Genomic DNA, 16,908 nt, shown 5'->3' on the forward strand with positions numbered 1-16,908 from the left:
GCTGGGATTACAGGTGTGAGCCACCACACTCAGCCAAGGGGAATTTTCAAAATGCTGACTGGCTGCATCACCCTCTGCTTAAAACCCCTAAACCCAGGCAGAGGTTGCAGTGAGCTGAGATCCCACCACTGCATTCCAGTCTGGGCAACAGAGTGAAACTAGGTCTCAAAAGAAAAGAACCATTTGGCAACCATCATATTGTAATAATGGAATCATCCATGGATGTTAAAAGTACTGGTGGCTGGATGTGGTGGCTGACGCTTGTAATCCCAGCACTTTGGGAGGCCAAGGTAGGTGGATCACCTGAGGTCAGGAGTTCAAGACCAGCCTGGCCAACATGGTGAAACCCCATCTCTACTAAAAGTACAAAAATTAGCTGGGAGTGGTGGAATGCACCTGTAATCCCAGCTACATGGGAGGCTGAGGGAGAAGGGTTGCACTGGGATCGCCAATGAACTGTACTCCAGCTGGGCAACAAAGTGAGACTCTGTCTCAAAAAAAAAAAAAAGTATTGGTTGAAATTTTTATGAGGAACAGAATATTCACAGTCCCAAAGGAGCACACCACAAATTACTTATTTTCCAATGTTCATGGATTGGAAGACTTAGTATTGGTAAGATGGCAATGCTCCCCCAAATTAATCTACAGGTTTGACACAATCCTTATCAAAATCCCAGCTCCCTTTTCTGCAGAAATTGAGATGCTGACCCTAAAATTCATATGGAAATGTAAAATTTACTACAAAACTAATGTAATCAAGGCTGGGCACAGTGGCTCATGTCTATAATCCCAACACTTTTGGAGGCTGGGACAGGAGGGTCACTTGAGCCCAAGAGTTTCAGACCAGCTTAGGCAACACAGTGAGATTCCATCTGTATAAAAAATACAAAAATTAACCAGGTGTGGTGACATATGCCTATAATTCCAGCTCCTCAGGAGGCTGAGACAGAAGGATCCCTTGAGCCCAGGAGGTTGAGACTACAGTGAGCTGTGATCACACCACTGTAGTCCAGACTGGGTGACAGAGAAAGACCCTGTCTCAAAAAATAAATAAATAATCAAGATTATGTAGTACTGGCATAAGGGTAGACATATATATCAATGAAACAGAATTAAGAGTCTAAAATAAACCCATACATTAATGGACAACTGACTTTAGACAACAGTGCCAAGGTATTCAATGGGGAAAGAAGTATCAACAAATGGTGCTAGTGTATAACTGGATATCCAAATGCAAAAAAGAGGAAGCTGGACCCTTACTTGGCAACATATACAAAATTAACTCAATGTGGGTTAAAGACCTGAAAACTCCACCCTGGCTAACACAGTGAAACCCCATCTCTACTAAAAATACAAAAAATTAGCTGGGTGTGGTGGCAGGCGCCTGTAGTCCCAGCTACTCGGGAAGCTGAGGCAGAATGACGTGAACCCGGGAGGCAGAGCTTGCAGTGAGCCGAGATCGCGCCACTGCACTCTAGCCTGGGCAACAAAGCAAGATTGCGTCTCAAAAAAAAAAAAAAAAAACTGAAAGCTAAAACTATCAAACTCTTAAAACAGAAGTGGGCCAGGCGCAGTGGCGCACGCCTGTAATCCCAGCACTTTGGGAGGCCAAGGTGGGCAGATCACGAGGTCAGGAGATCAAGACCATCCTGGCTAACACAGTGAAACACTCTCTCTACTAAAAATGCAAAAAATTAGCTGGCTGTGGTGGCGGGCACCTGTAGTTGCAGCTACTCGGGAGGCTGAAGCAGGAGAATAGCATGAACCTGGAAGGCGGAGCTTGCAGTGAGCCGAGATCAGGCCACTGCATTCCAGCCTGGGTGACACAGTGAAACTCCATCTCAAAAAAAAAAAAAAAAGACCTGAAAGCTAAAACTATCAAACTCTTAAAAGAAAACAGAAGTGGCCGGGCGCGGTGGCTCAAGCCTGTAATCCCAGCACTTTGGGAGGCCGAGACGGGTGGATCACGAGGTCAGGAGATTGAGACCATCCTGGCTAGCACGGTGAAACCCCGTCTCTACTAAAAAATACAAAAAACTAGCCGGGCAAGGTGGCGGGCGCCTGTAGTCCCAGCTACTCAGGAGGCTGAGGCAGGAGAATGGCGTGAACCTGGGAGGGGGGGGCTGGCAGTGAGCTGAGACCCGGCCACTCCACCCCAGCCGGGGGAACAGAGGGAGAGGCTAAAAAAAAAAAAAAAAAGAAAACAGAAGTGTAAACATTTATAACCTTGGATTAGGCAATGATTTCTTGGGTATGACACCAAAGCACAAACAACCAAAGAAAACACAGATAAACTAAACTTCAAGGTTAAAAACACTTGTGCTTCAGCGGGGTACGGTGGTTCACGCCTGTAATCCCAGCACTTTGGGAGGCTGAAGCCAGTGAATCACGAGGTCAGGAGTTCAAGACCAGCCTGACCAAGATAGTGAAAGCCTGTCTCTACTAAAAATACAAAAATTAGCCAAGTCCCAGCTACTCGGGAGGCTGAGGCAGAAGAATCACTTGAACCTAGGTGGCAGAGGTTGTGGTGAGCCGAGATCGCACCACTGCCCTGCAGCCTGGGTGACAGACCAAGACTCTGTCTCCAAAAAAAAAAAAAAAAAAACTTGTGTTTCAAAGAACACTATGAAGAAAGTGAAAGGATAACCCATATAATATGAGAAAATATTTCCAACTCATGTATCTGATAAGGGTACAATAGCCGGGATATATAAAGAATTTCTATAGCTCAAAATCAAAAGACAAATTTTTAAATAGGTAAAGGATCTAAATCGACACTTTTTTTTTTTTTTTTTTTGAGACAGAGTCTCACTCTGTTGCCCAAGCTAGAGTGCAGTGGCAAGATCTTGGCTCACTGCAAACTCCGCCTCCCGAGTTCAAGCGATTCTTGTGCCTCAGCCTCCCGAGTAGCTGAGACTACAGGCACCCACCACCACCCCCAGCTAACTTTTGTAATTTTAGTAGAGACAGGGTTTTGCGCCATGTTTGCCAGGCTGGTCTCAAACTCCTGACCTCAGGTGATCTGCCCGCCTCAGCCTCCCAAAGTGCTGGGACTACAGGCGTGAGCCACCACGGCCAGCCTAAACAGACACTTCTCTGAAGAAGACACACAAATCTCCAATGATAAGCATGTGAAAAATGCTCAACATCTTCAGTCACTAGACAAATGCAAATCAAAACCACAATGAGATACCACTTCACACCTGATAGGATGACTAGAATTAAAAAGACAAGCAGGGCCCGGTAGCTGTAGTCCCAGCTACCTGGCAGGCTGAGGTGGAAGGATTGCCAAGCCCAGGAGTTCAAGTCCAGCCTGGGGTAACGTAGTGAGACCCTGGCTCTAATACAAAGACAGACGAGTATTAGTGAAGAAGTAGAGAAACTGGAACCATACACTGCCAGTGGGAATTCAAAATGGTACAACATTGTGCAAAATAGTTTGGAAGTTCCTTAAAAGGTTAAACATAGAGGCGTTACCATAAGACCCAGCAGTTCCACTCTTATATACCTGAGAAAGTGAAAACGTATATCCACACATAAACTTGCAGATTAATGTTCACGGCACCATATTCATAATGGGCAAAAAGTAGAAACAACCCAAATGTCTATTAACTGACAAATGCAAAAGCAAAATGTAGCATATAGCCATACAACAGAATACTATTTGGCAATGAAAAAGACTGAGGTACTGGGACATTCTACAACACGGATGAACCCTGAAAACATTATGCTAAGTGAAAGAAGCCAGACATTGTATGACTGCATTTGTTTGAGTTTCTAGAGGAAACAAGCTGGCCAGGTGCGGTGGTTCACGCCTGTAATTCCAGCACTCTGGGAGGCTGAGGCAGGCAGATCACTTGAGGTCAGGATTTCGAGACCAGCCTGGACAACATGGTGAAAACCCATCTCAACTAAAAATACAAAAATTAGCTGGGTGTGGTAGCGGGTGCCTGTAATCCCAGCTACTAGGGCGGCTGAGGCAGGAGAATCACTTGAACTCAAGAGGCGGAGGTTGCAGTGAGCCCCGTGCACTCCTATCTGGGTGACAGGGCAAGACTCCATCTCAAAACACAAAAACAGGTTTCTACAGTAAACAAGCTGATAGAGAGGGAAAGTAGATCCATAGTCTCCAGGGGCTGGGATGAGAGGAGAATGAGAAATGGCTGCTAACAGGTACAGAGTTTCTTTGGGCGATTACTTACTAAAATGTTCTGGAATTACACAGTAGTGCTGATTACATAGCTTTGTAGATACACTAAATCCATTGAACTGTACATTTCATAGGTGAATTCTATGGTTTATAAAAGATAAAAATTTAGGATTTTCTTTAAAATACAGAAAACCTGTAGAACAAGAAAAATATTTGCAAATCATATCAAGGGATTAATATCCAAAATATATTTTTAAAACACCTAGAATCTTAAAAAACAAAACAAAACAAACAAAAAAACAGCTCTTTTACATAGGCAAAGTTTTTTTTTTTTTTTTGAGACCGAGTCTCACTCTGTCCACCAGGCTGGAGTGCAGCGACACGATCTCGGCTCACTGCAACCTCTCTGCCTCCCGGGTTCAAGTGAGTCTCCTGCCTGAGCCTCCCGAGTAGGTGGGATTACAGGCATGTACAACCACACCTGGCTAATTTTGGTACTTTTTATAGAGAATGGGGTTTCACCATGCTAGCCAGGCTGGTCTCAAATTCCTGGTATCAAGTGATCCGCCCACCTAGGCCTCCCAAAGTGCTGGGATTACAGGCAAGAGCAACCACACCAAGCCCCTTGTACACTGTTGATGGGAATTGAAAATGGTACAGCCACTACAGAAAACAGTTATTGCAGTTCCTTGGGATGTTAAAAATAGAACCACCATTTGATCCAGCAATTCCATTTCTGGGCATATACCCAAAAGAATTGAAAACAGAGACTTATATGTTCACAATGTCAGGTTAAAAAAGCAACAGCAGGAACTTGAAGAGACCCACGTTCACAGAAGCATTATTCAGAATCGCCAAAAAGTGGAAGCAACCAGTGTCCATCCATGATGAATGGATAAACAAAATATGCATACAATGGAGTATTATTCAGCCTTAAAAAGGACGAGAGCCTGGGCAAGACATGGCAAGACCCCATTTCTACAAAAAGAATTTTTAAAAAATTAGCCGGGCCAAGCGCAGTGGCTCAGGCCTATAATCCTAGCACTTTGGGAGGTCCAGGTGGGAGGACTGCTGGAGGCTAGAGGTTTGAGACCGGGCTGGGCAACACAGGGAGACCCTGTTTCTACAAAAGTAGAAAACTTAGCTGGGTGTACTGGCGCATGCCTGCAGCCCTAGCTACTTGAGGGGGTCGAGGCAGGGGAACTGCTTGAGCCCAGGAGGTCAAGGCTGCAGTGAGCTATAATTGTGCCACTGCATGCCACCCAGGACAACAGAGTGAGGCCCTATCTCAACCCCCCACCCCCAAAAAGAAATTCTGATATATGCTAAACATGGATGAACCTGGAGCTTGAGAACATTATGCTGGGTGAAATAAGCCAGTGACAAAAGGTCAAATGCTATATGATCCCACTTATATGAGACTCCAATGAGTAGAGAAACTCACAGAAAACAGAGATGAGTGATGGCTGCCAGGGCCGGGAGAAGGGGGCAAGGTGGAGTTAGTGTTTAACTGGCAGGGAGTTTCGGCTGGGGAAGATGAAAGCGCTCTGGAGATGGATGGTGGTGATGGTTACACAACAAAGTGACTGCACTTAATGCCACCAAACTGTACACTTAAAAACACTGAAAACGGTAATTTTATGTTATGTATATTTTACCACAATCAAAAAATAAAATTTAAAACAGGGATACTAAAGAAACATGATGACAAATGATCTTACTTTGGCTCTTGGACCAGAAAAAATTCCTCTAAAGGACACTATTGCGATAACCAGCACGACCTGAATATGGACTGTGAATTAGATCATTAAATCAATGTGAAAACTGTCCTGACTTTTATCATTGTACTAGGCTTATTTAAGAGAATCTCCTTTTTAGGAAGTACTCACTGAAACACGTAGAGATAACAGGACATATGTATGGAAGAAACTCTCAAATGGTTGGGGGTGGGAATAAATAAATATAAATGTATGTATATGTATTATATATATGTATATGTATATGGAAAGCAAGAAGAAAATATGATAAAACCCAATGGTAACAAATGGAGAATCCAGATGAAGGTATACAGGGTTCTTTGCACAGTTCTTGTAACTTTATCTTAAGTCTGAAATCATTTCAAAATAAAGTTTTTTAAAATTAATTTGTCCAAAGTAGAGTTTCTTATCCCTAAACTGCTCCACACAGCAAACCCATCTTAGAAAACGGCAGCTCTATCTTTCTGGTCGCTCAGATCAAAACTCTCAGGGTCCACCCTGACCCTTCTCTTTCACACCCATTCCAATCCACCCGCATATCCTCCCGGCTGCACCTCGGAAACAGTTTCTGCACTCGTCCCTCGGCCTCCCCGCTAGTCCGGATCACCTTGATCCTTGCTGGGTCGCTCCTCACAGGTCCCCTGCTCCGGGACTCGGCCACCGCTGCGCTATATTCAACACATCACCCAAAAGGATTCCGTCAAAACCCAAGCCAGGTCGTCACTCCTTGCTCAGAACCCTCCGACACCCCACGTGGCCTATAGGGAGCCACCGAGGGGTCCCTGCTCCTTCTCAGCCCCTCCGGCTCCCGCTCCCATCCTCCTGGCCTCCTGCTGCTGGCGACCCTGAGCCCAGGAGCCCTCACCCCCGCACCTCCTGTCTGCCCAATGTCACTGCCCACAGCACCCTGCAGAACAGCCCACGCGCCCCCCAGGTCCCCACTCCTTCGAGGCCCTAGGCCGCTGAGCTACTTGTTCATGGTATTTCCCTCCACGAAACCAGTGCTTCCCGAGTGGGTCCTTCGGTCCCGCTCTGGTGGGCGGCCGCTGATGTGGACAGAGCGAGTCATCAGGCATCGGGGTCCCTGGGGACTCCCTCACCCACCGTCTCTGCCCTCCCCCCGCCGAGAGCCGTTCCCACGGCTGTGCTCCCACGGCTCCCACAGCCCACACAAGCGGGAGGCCTCTGGGGAAGCGGCGCTGGACGTTCCGCTTGCCTCGCTGGAAGGGAAGGGGCAGCCCAGAGCGAACCCCCACTCCCCTACTCCCATTGCCTGCTCACCCCATCACCTCCCCTCCCTACAAGGCCCTCTGTGCAGCCAGGGCTGGCACAGCAAGGAAGGGGGGCTCACCCTAGAGCGCCCCCGCCTGCCAGCCCGTGGGCCGAGGCCAAATAAGGCCGGACGGCAGCGGAGGGCCCCTCCACCCCGCCCCGCGGCCCCGCCCCGTGCACATTCTTCTGCCTTGTAAGGCCCGGCTGCCACGCCCCGCCCCCGCCTAGAGTCCCGACCCGACGGCCGGCCCAGTTCCACGCACCCAGCGAGCCCGAGCGCCTTCTCCGCACCAGGTGGGAGCCGGGGCCCAGGGGTCTTGAGAATGGGCCTGATTGCCCAGGGCTGGAGATGAAAGGTGGCCCGGGCCCAACCCGGCTGTCACGGGAGACAGAGGCGGGCCCCACGGACTGGGATGTGGTAGGGTCTATTGGGCACAGATCGCGGGGTGAGCTGGGGCAGCGAGTTTGTTAGGGGCCGACAGGGACTCTGGCCAGGGGCGGGGCAGCAGGAAGACTGCTCTGGCCTCTGGGAAGCAGTGGTCCTGCAGCAAGGGAAGGCCGTCGTCCAGTCCCTGCCCCTTTGCTGAGGAGCTGGAGACGCCAAGCCCAGAGCTGCGGGGGGGCCGGGAAGCCTGGGTGCAAGGCTGCCGGGGAGGGGGGTTGCCGTCGCCAGTACCCCAGACCCAGTAAAGGCATGTGTGTCACAGATGGAGAAACAGCCCTGTGGGACTCCATGCCCCCACAGCATCCGTGTCCCCTCCCCATCTCCCATCTCCACACCCTGGGCCAGGAGAGAGGGACGGAGACCAGGGCACAGCCAGTGATGTATGCAGGGACCCAGGCTTCCCCTCTCTGGGTCATCTCGCCTGTGGGTGGGGAAGGTCTGCCGAGGGCCCTGATGGACTCACCTCTAGGGGGCAGGACGAGGACTCGGGCCTGGGAGAACCCCATACCTGCTCTTCCCAACCCTCCAGCTGCTCTAAGGAGGAGCCTCAGATGAGGTGCACTTGAGAGGCAGGCATCTGGCCTGCCCAGCCCCAGGGGCTGGAGGTCATGGGGGCACTGCCCTATGCTGGCTTCAGCCTGGCCTTTTCTGTTATGCTGGGAATCTGGACACCAGGATGGGGGACATGGTATATAGTCACAGCCAGGCCAAGCATCATTGCTGATCCCTGGGGTCTAGGGCCCCTGAATGGGGAAGCGATGGCCCCAAAACTAAAGGCCCCACCCATGCCTGCCCCTCACCCCTCCACCAGCTCTAGAAGGTGCCTCTGGACACACAGAGCCCTTTCCTGCTCCGCTGCCCCAGGCCCACCTGAGGACCAGTGCTCCGTTTTGTTCAAGCCTCGAGGGTACCAGGAGCCAAGTTTGCTCCCCACAGACCCAAACCTAGCCCAGGAATCCTGGCTTCCAGGTGGCCCCTCCCCCTCTCATGGGCACTCCATTCCCCTTCTGGGGCCTGTTTTTCTAGCTGCACCATGGGGGGCACCCCTGCCTCTGCCCACCACTTCCCACGATTGCTGGGGTGGACATGGCGGCCTTGTGCAAGCTCGTAACCACAGTGCCCCCAGTCACACCATGGCAGAGAGTGCAGACCGGGTGGCCATGAAGGCAGACGGGCCCAGCTGGGCTCAGACCCAGCTGTGGATGGCCTGGCCATGCCTGCCCTGGAGCTTCATGGAGTGTGGTAGGGACAGTGATGGCCATCACAGCCTCTGTTGGGCACAGTGCACTGCCCCTCTGCATGCAGCCTTCTGTGGGCGCCAGGAGTCAAAGTTCCCGAGAACACTAGACTCAGGCAAGGAATAGGCCCCTCCAAACCATGGGAGAGGAGGGGGCCGGCATCTGGGTACAATGGCACTCCCATCCAGGTCATGGGCGAGAAGGACTTCTGTCTACCTTCCTGAACCATGCAAGAAACACTGAGGGTTGGGTGTGTTGGTCCCTGGGACACAGGCAGCTACTGTCTCATGACTACAGGCAGTGATGGCCCTGGGGACCAGCTGGGGCTGGCCAGGATCCCGGTCCAGGGTTGATGATCTCAAAGGCCAAGGACCGAGAATGACTGGAACAGAGTCATGGGAGGAAGGCCTGGAAACAGCTCAAGTTGCAACCACACAGCCTAGGGTGAACAACAGGCAGAGCAGGGTTCCTGGAGGCCCTGGGCCCGGGGGTTCGGGCAGAGGAAAGAGGGGCCACAGTCCTGGAACTTTAGCCAGGCCCACTGCCCCAGCCGAGGGAAAGAGGCACTGGCTCTTCAGGAACATATCCCCACAAGCTGTGACAAGCATTCAGGGAAAGAGTCCCAGGCCTGGCCTCAGTTTTCCCATCTGTACAGTGGAAGCAGCAAACTGGCCGTAGTTGCCTTCATATAGTCATTCGTCAAACAAGCATCTGTTAGCCCCACTATGGCCTGGGATTGGCGTAAACTGGGGGGGGATCTATGCTGGCCCACAAGGGAGGGAGATCTTTAACTGTTTACTGTGGAAGCAAGCGTGCAGGGAACAGCTCCCCAGGAGGTGGGGGTCTCAAGAACTGGGCTGGAGAAGAAAGAGCACAGGGGAGGAGGGACCACAGAGGAAAGCCTGGAGTGTCCAGTGAACCACAGAGGTCCAGAGGGCAGGATTGTGGGTCACAAGCGGGACTCACACAGGGCCTTGAATGCCAGGATGAGGGACCCAGACTTGCTCTGAGGGACGGCAGGAACCTTCGAGGGCTTCAGAGTGACAGGTGTAGGTCGGCGTCTGTACGGGACAGAAGAGGCCGGCTGGAGGCTAAGAAGCCAGGTCTAAGCAAGGGTGAAGAAGCTGGGGTTCTCAGCCCAAGCAAGCCTCACTCCCTGATAAGCACTGGGGAGTGAGAACAAGCAGTGGGACCCAGGATCAGGCTATGACCACTCCCCACTGCGGGGCTGGTCGAGCTCCCTGAGGTGGGCAGGCAGGGGTTTGACTGCCCAGAGCCTCCTAGAACGTCAGGCGGGCAGTGGAGGGATGGAGTGGGAGGGTAAGGAACGGCAGGAATGCAGGACTGCTGATCCAGCTCCTTCCTGCTGGCCCAGGGAGCCTGGATGGCAGCCCAGGAGAGCCCTCACTGACTCCCACGAGTGGACCCACCTTGTCACATAGAAAGAGAGACGGACAGTGTAAATGCTATTAAGGATTAAAGGAGATAAAGCATGGTAACGGTTGGCACCAAGCCCAATCCTAAGTGTTTTACCCAAACAGTCACAGCCAAAATAGCTGACTCCATGCCCGGCACTGTTCCAGGAACTCTCCGGCACTGGGTCAGTTAATCCCTACTGCTGGGCACTCCTCATGTCCCAAGTCCCAGATGAAGACTCTCAGGCTCAGAGAGGCAGAGGAAGTTGTTCAGAATCGCACAGCCCACACTTGTCTGCTTTTGTGAAGAACTGGCTGGTGGGAGCCCCAAATCCGTGGGTAGCCTTGAATGCCAGGCCCAAGTGCTAAAAGCCGGTCTGGAGGAGGCAGGAAGTTTCCCTGGCCCAGAGTCATAGGGCCACCCGACCCCCACCCCTTCCTGCAGGGAAGCCCCACCCACCAGAAGCCAAGATGTCCAGCAAGCGGGCCAAAGCCAAGACCACCAAGAAGCGGCCACAGCGGGCCACATCCAATGTCTTCGCAATGTTTGACCAGTCCCAGATCCAGGAGTTTAAGGAGGCTTTCAACATGATTGACCAGAACCGTGATGGCTTCATTGACAAGGAGGACCTGCACGACATGCTGGCCTCGCTGGGTGAGCTGGGACAGGGACGGGGTGAGATGGATGGGGCCAGGCAGGCTCTGCCAGTCATTTACAGGGCCCCTCCTGTGTAGTGAGACGCGTGGTGTCCACCTTAGACAATAGTTGCCATTACTTAGTCCGTTCAACAGGGAAACTGAAGCACAAAGCAGGTCCATCACTGTGTCTGAACGTAGAGAGGCTGACCCCACAGTGGGCCTGTCTTAGGCAGATTTGTGCACTGGGCTGCCAGGTATCATTTCATTGAAAGAAAGGGGTCAGCTGGCCAGGCGCGGTGGCTCACACCTGTAATGCCAGCACTTTGGGAGGCCGAGGCAGGCAGATCACGAGGTCAGAAGATCGAGATCATCCTGGCTAACATGGTGAAACCCCGTCTCTACTGAAAATACAAAAATTAGCCAGGCGTGGTGGTGGGTGCCAGCTACTCTGGAGGCTGAGGCAGGAGAATGGCGTGAACCCGGGAGGCGGAGCCTGCAGTGAGCCAAGATCGCGCCACTGCACTCCAGCCTGGGCGACAGAGCAAGACTCCCGTCTCAAAAAAAAAAAAAAGAAAGAAAGGGGTCAGCATCTAAATGAAAGAGCGAACTGCAGGCTGTCCACTGCACAGATGGGGAAACTGAGGCCTAGAGGGGAGGCCAGACCAGCTCCCCTCCTTCAGAGGTCACCCATCCCAGGCTCTCATAGCCTCGCTGGTCCCAGTGACTTCCTCAAGATCAGGACCTTAGAACTAAGGGTACAAAAATCAAGTTCAATTCTCTACTGCAGATGGGGAAATACAGGCCCAGAGGCAAGGCCTCCAGAGACCATGCCCCAACCCACAGGCCTGCCCCGACATCCCTCCCAAAGTGCTGGCCACAGCCAGCCACTCTCAGCCCAGTTCTCGCGCACCCCTCATGCTGGGTGACAGCATCCAGACCAGACACTGCCTGGGGGAGGGAGAGTCCAGGACCAGAGGACACAGCCCCGTGACAGTCAAGCCTCGAGCTTTGGGGCCAGAGAGTCAGTCCCTGGTACAGCCCTGTGCACATTCCTCTTCCTGTGAAATAAGGCCATGGCCCTGATGTTTACCCACGAGGCATTGAGCAGGAGAACCAGGCAACCCTGAGTGGGAGAACTGACAGCACACTGCCCCTCGCCCTGAGGACCAAACCTCTCCCAGCTTCAGGCCAGGCTCGCTTGAAGACTCCCTCTCCCAGGAGGTCACCTGGCAGGAAGTAAACTCCAGGGTTCTTTTTTTTTTTTTTTTTTTTTTTCCTGAGACGAAGTCTCACTCTGTTGTCCAGGCTGGAGTGCAATGGCACCATCTCGGCTCACTGCAACCTCCGCCTCACGGGTTCAAGAGATTCTCCTGCCTCAGCCTCCCCAGTAGTTGGGTTTTACAGGCAGGCGCCTGCCACCACGCCCAGCTAATTTTTGTACTTTTAGTAGAGACAGGGTTTCGCCATGTTGGCCAGGCTGGTCTCAAACTCCTGAGCTCACCCGTCTCAGCCTCCCTAACTACTGGGATTACAGGCGTCAGCCACCATGCCTCGCCAACTCCAGGGTTCTTATCTGGGGCCTTCCCAGCTTCATGGAAGGACTGAAGCCTGGTGAGAGAAGGGGCTGGGCTTAAGTACCCCACAGGAGTCCTGGTGTCACAGCTCCTCTTGGGCCTCAGCTGCCCTGGCCATCCCAGGGGGACACAGCGGGGTGTGTGAGACTCAGGGACATGAAAATTTCCTATTTCCAAGGCCACACCCTGCACCCAGGCCCCTGAACTCCTGAGACTTCATGACAGCCCTGGGTGTCTACCCAAAAAAACATGCATTGTGTCTGTAGCTTGTATCAGTGGGTCTGCAGATGAGCCACACCCTCATCTTCAAGTTAAAAACAAGAGCAGCAAATATAATCATCATCATCATCATAATAAGCCCTGCAGGTATTATCTTAAATCTCAAAGCAATCCTGTTGAACAGATGCAATTATCATTCCTTCTTTACAAACAAGGAAACTGAGGCTCAGAGAGGTTAAGTAATTTACCCAAGGTCACACAGCTACCAAGTAGTGGGGCTGCAATAGAAACCTAGCAGTTGATTCCAGAGTCCATAGGCCTGTGCCAGTCATTGTTATGAGCCTTTTGCAACTACTGTCTTATTGTCTTCACAATTCCTCTAAGAGATGGGGGAAACCAAGGTGCACAGCTGGGATCCAAACCCAGGCCTGTCTGACAGCAAAGCACTATGTCTGGACTTAGGAGTTAGGCTGCCTGGGTTCAAATGCCAGGTCTACTCAAGTCTCCTCCTTACTTGCTGTCTGACCCTGGACAAGTTGCCTGGTCTCTCTGTGCCTCAGCTTCCGTACCTGTGAAGTGGGTAAGAATGCTGATTTCACAGGGTGGTGAAAGTTAAATGCAATAAGGCACGTGGGCCACCAACCACAGTAAGCAGTCTGCAGAGGGTTGTTTTTATTATACTTTAGTGAGCACTGCCGACTGCTGACATCCAGGCCACAGGAGGAAACTGGTGGAAGCAGCCAGGGACTCCAGACGCCCACTGCTGTGGCTGCCCTAACGCCATGCTTTCCAGTTCACAAAACCCACTACCTCCCGTCTCACACAGAACCGTGAAGGGCAGGGGTGGGGGACGGGGGTGGAAGTTGCCCCAGCTGGGGACAGAGGGCCCAGGACCACAGGCTAGAACACCCCACCTGCCACAGGGAAGAACCCCACAGACGAATACCTGGAGGGCATGATGAGCGAGGCCCCGGGGCCCATCAACTTCACCATGTTCCTCACCATGTTTGGGGAGAAGCTGAACGGCACAGACCCCGAGGATGTGATTCGCAACGCTTTTGCCTGCTTCGACGAGGAAGCCTCAGGTCTGTGGCGCCCCTACCACCACCCTGCATGCAAGTGGGGCCAGGGCCGGCCCAGGCATTCAGTGCCTCTGCCCCTAAGGGCCAGAACAGACATCACCCATCTCCCAGGTTCTGTTACCAGAACTATAAAAGCCAGGCCACCTCCTTATTGTACCCGCAAAGGCTAGGCCAGAACAGCCCATGCCCCAAGGCTCCTGCCTTCTTGATCTCCCCCACTGGCCCAATGCACATTCTCCATCTGCTTTAGACCTTTCCGGAAATCAAACCATTTCATGCCTTTCTTGCCAAGAAGGTATAGAAACTGGCTCCCATCCTCAGATCTCCTAACGGACGTTTTGTCCCTCAGCTCATTTTTCCCAGGGACATGTCAGGGTAATGATGGCCATAGTAACATTGCTTGGGCCCGCACGGGCCTGACTCCCTTCACAGTCCCTCACCAGAATGGCAACATGTTCATCCCAGTTTTCTAGATTAAACAGGCACACGGAAGCTAAGGGCCTTGACTAAAGGCACACAGCTAGGGAGAATGCGAATCAGCATTTCAACTCAGGCAGCGGAACTCCAGAGTTCATGCTTAAAACAGGGCATACCCAGGGCCCCCTGTGTTCACAGCCTCAAGTTCCCCAAGTGACACCTTGGAGGCAGTCCCACTGCACAACTCCTCCCCACAGGACCCAGGCACCCCTTCACGTGGGATCCGACACCCCTTCACGTGCATCCCCACACCCCTCCTGCCTCGTCCTCATTCCTCAGACTGACCAGAGACTAAGATGGTATCTTCCCAGCCCCTCTAGGTCTGCAAGAGCTGCCAGGGGGCTGAGGGATGGGGCTGCTGTGTGTGTCTCAGCCCGAGTTCCTGCTCTCACCCACCCTGCCCCTGCCCCCAGGTTTCATCCATGAGGACCACCTCCGGGAGCTGCTCACCACCATGGGTGACCGCTTCACAGACGAGGAAGTGGATGAGATGTACCGGGAGGCGCCCATTGATAAGAAAGGAAACTTCAACTACGTGGAGTTCACCCGCATCCTCAAACATGGCGCCAAGGATAAAGACGACTAGGCCACCCCAGCCCCCCGACACTCCAGCCCCCGCCAGTCACCCCTCCCCGCACACACTCGTCCATACCAGCTCCCTGCCCATGACCTTTGCTCAGGGATCCCCCCTTTGAGGGATTAGGGTCCCAGCTCCCAGTGGAAGAAACAGGCCAGGAAAACTGTATGCCGAGCTGAGGCAGGTATTCCCATGGTGACCCCAGAGCCCTGGGCTGGAGTCTCTGACACCTCCAAGGAAAGACCACCTTCTGGGGACATGGGCTGGAGGGCAAGACCTAGAGGCACCGAGGGAAGACCCCATTCCCGGCCTGCTCCCCGAGGAGGAAAGAGCTCTGTGTGCCCCCAAGGAGGAAGAGGCCTTGGGTCCTGGGATCCTACACCCCTTCACGTGCATCCCCACACAAATGCAAGCTCACCAAGGTCCCCTCTCAGTCCCCTCCTCTACACCCTGACCAGCCACTGCCGCACACCCACCCAGAGCGCGCCACCTGCCACGAGAGTGTGCTCAGGAGTTGCGGGCAGCATGGACATCTGTCCCAGAGGAGGCAGAATCTCCAATAGAGGGCTGAGCACTGCTTCTGGTCTGTGTGTCTGTGGTTGGGGTGAAATAAGGGGACCCCGGACCTGAAATCCTCTCCCACCTTCTCCTGCCATCCCCAGTTACTGCCCTGCTCCTCCCACCCTGGCCCAGGGAAGGACTGGGTGTCCTCCAGCCATATGGGCCCTGAAGCCCCTAGGGACCAGAGTCCCTAGTAAGTGGGCTCTATGTTCAGCTGAGACCAGCAGGGGCAGGGGATGGAGGGAATGGGCCTGTTGGCCTTCTCGGGGCTTGTGGGAAAGGGAGGACCACGGGAATCACCACAGCTAATCCTGTTGAGGGTTCCAGGCCTCTTGCGGGGCAGAGGTCAGGCCACACAGCCCTCAGGACTAGAGCTCCGGTTCCAGAAGAACATGGAGCCTCCAGGAACAGCAATGAGGCAGGCATCCCAGCAGCTCAGGGTTGGTGGTGGGAACGAGGGGTTTCCCAGCCCCAGGCAGCCGGAGGGCGAGTTCAGCCCCAGGACCAGCAGCGCGGCGGCCACAGCTTTCCATGCCCCTGTGTACGTAGGGTGGGCACGGCCGGGACCGCTGCTACTAGTGGATGATGGGGACACTGATGGCAGTGCCTGGGGCCTAAGAGGGGCAGAAAGAGCACTGAATGACTGAGCAGAGAATCCAGAGGGGCAGGGACTGCCTGGGTCACCCAAAGGGCCTGGGGCAGAGTGAAGGCCGGACCCACCCCACCTGACCCGGGTGAGTGGACCCAGCTTGGTCCTGAGGCCTTCTTCAGAAGTCACCCAGCGCAGGCAGCTGAAGCACTCAGCAAAGGGGGACCTGGGCACCAGGGGACCCTGTGCCTGACCAGGAGGCCCTAACCTCCTGCAGGCCTCAACGCCAGGCCCTCCTCAGAGCCCGGCTAAAACTCCTCATCCTGGCTCCAAACGGAGCCCCAAAAGCCCCCGGTATCAACTCTAGAAGGGGCGAGACCCGAACAAGCTCCAAACCAGGCCCAAATAGTATCCCACACTCGGTCCCAACCACGTTCTCACCCCTGGCCACAGGCTGCAGTCCTCCAGCTACACACACGGCCCTGGGCGACCCTCAGCCTAGCCACCTATTCGATGCTGCCAGACCCAAGGGTGTGGGAGGGGGGTCTCAGGGTGTCCCAGGGTACAGACCACACATGCCCGACACCAGGGTCATAAGGTCCTCTCAGCAGAGCCACTGCAGCACCAAAGGCATTTCTGGAAGGAGGCAAGGACGTGTCATCTAGATGTCAAGCCCCAGTATGCAATTCTGTCACAGCCCACCCCACCTCCACCCTGAGACAGAAGAGCTTCGCATACAGGCGGGAAGAGGTCAGGACCAGTCCAGCCTCACTGGCTTCAGAACTGGCCTGGGGGCTACTGTGACCCACAGGAAGGGAAGAGGAAAGCACTCTGGGCAGGGCAGGGCAGGGCAGGGCCTGCAGCACCCGCAGGCCAGCAGTAAAAGACCCCCAGAACTTTCCAAGTCTAGCAC

The 16,908-nt window shown here is 53.5% G+C and overlaps 1 protein-coding gene across 2 annotated transcripts; it reads left to right on the forward strand.

Moving 5' to 3' along the window:
• The first annotated feature begins 7,369 nt into the window (after positions 1 to 7,369).
• MYL9 (myosin light chain 9) lies at positions 7,370 to 15,424 on the forward strand. Of its 2 annotated transcripts, XM_003904790.4 has the most exons (4): positions 7,370 to 7,473; positions 10,723 to 10,932; positions 13,633 to 13,794; positions 14,682 to 15,424. In XM_003904790.4, the coding sequence occupies exons 2-4, from the start codon at positions 10,749 to 10,751 to the stop codon at positions 14,852 to 14,854; spliced, it is 519 nt and encodes a 172-aa protein (XP_003904839.1). In that variant the 5' UTR covers positions 7,370 to 7,473; positions 10,723 to 10,748; the 3' UTR covers positions 14,855 to 15,424. The 2 variants fall into 2 exon arrangements, with proteins under 2 accessions (XP_003904839.1, XP_009214444.1); XM_009216180.4 differs by lacking the exon at positions 13,633 to 13,794.
• The last annotated feature ends 1,484 nt before the right edge of the window (positions 15,425 to 16,908 follow it).

This window comes from Papio anubis, chromosome 16 (genome assembly GCF_008728515.1).
Source record: "Papio anubis isolate 15944 chromosome 16, Panubis1.0, whole genome shotgun sequence".
Lineage (NCBI taxonomy): Eukaryota > Metazoa > Chordata > Mammalia > Primates > Cercopithecidae > Papio > Papio anubis.

Excerpts from the sequence above, each read along its gene's own strand:
- MYL9 (XM_003904790.4), top strand. The coding sequence starts at position 10,749 with ATGTCCAGCAAGCGGGCCAAAGCCAAGACCACCAAGAAGCGGCCACAG. Across the intron at positions 10,933-13,632 it reads CGACATGCTGGCCTCGCTGG|GGAAGAACCCCACAGACGAA; the intron begins GTGAGCTGGGAC and ends CACCTGCCACAG. Across the intron at positions 13,795-14,681 it reads CTTCGACGAGGAAGCCTCAG|GTTTCATCCATGAGGACCAC; the intron begins GTCTGTGGCGCC and ends CCCTGCCCCCAG.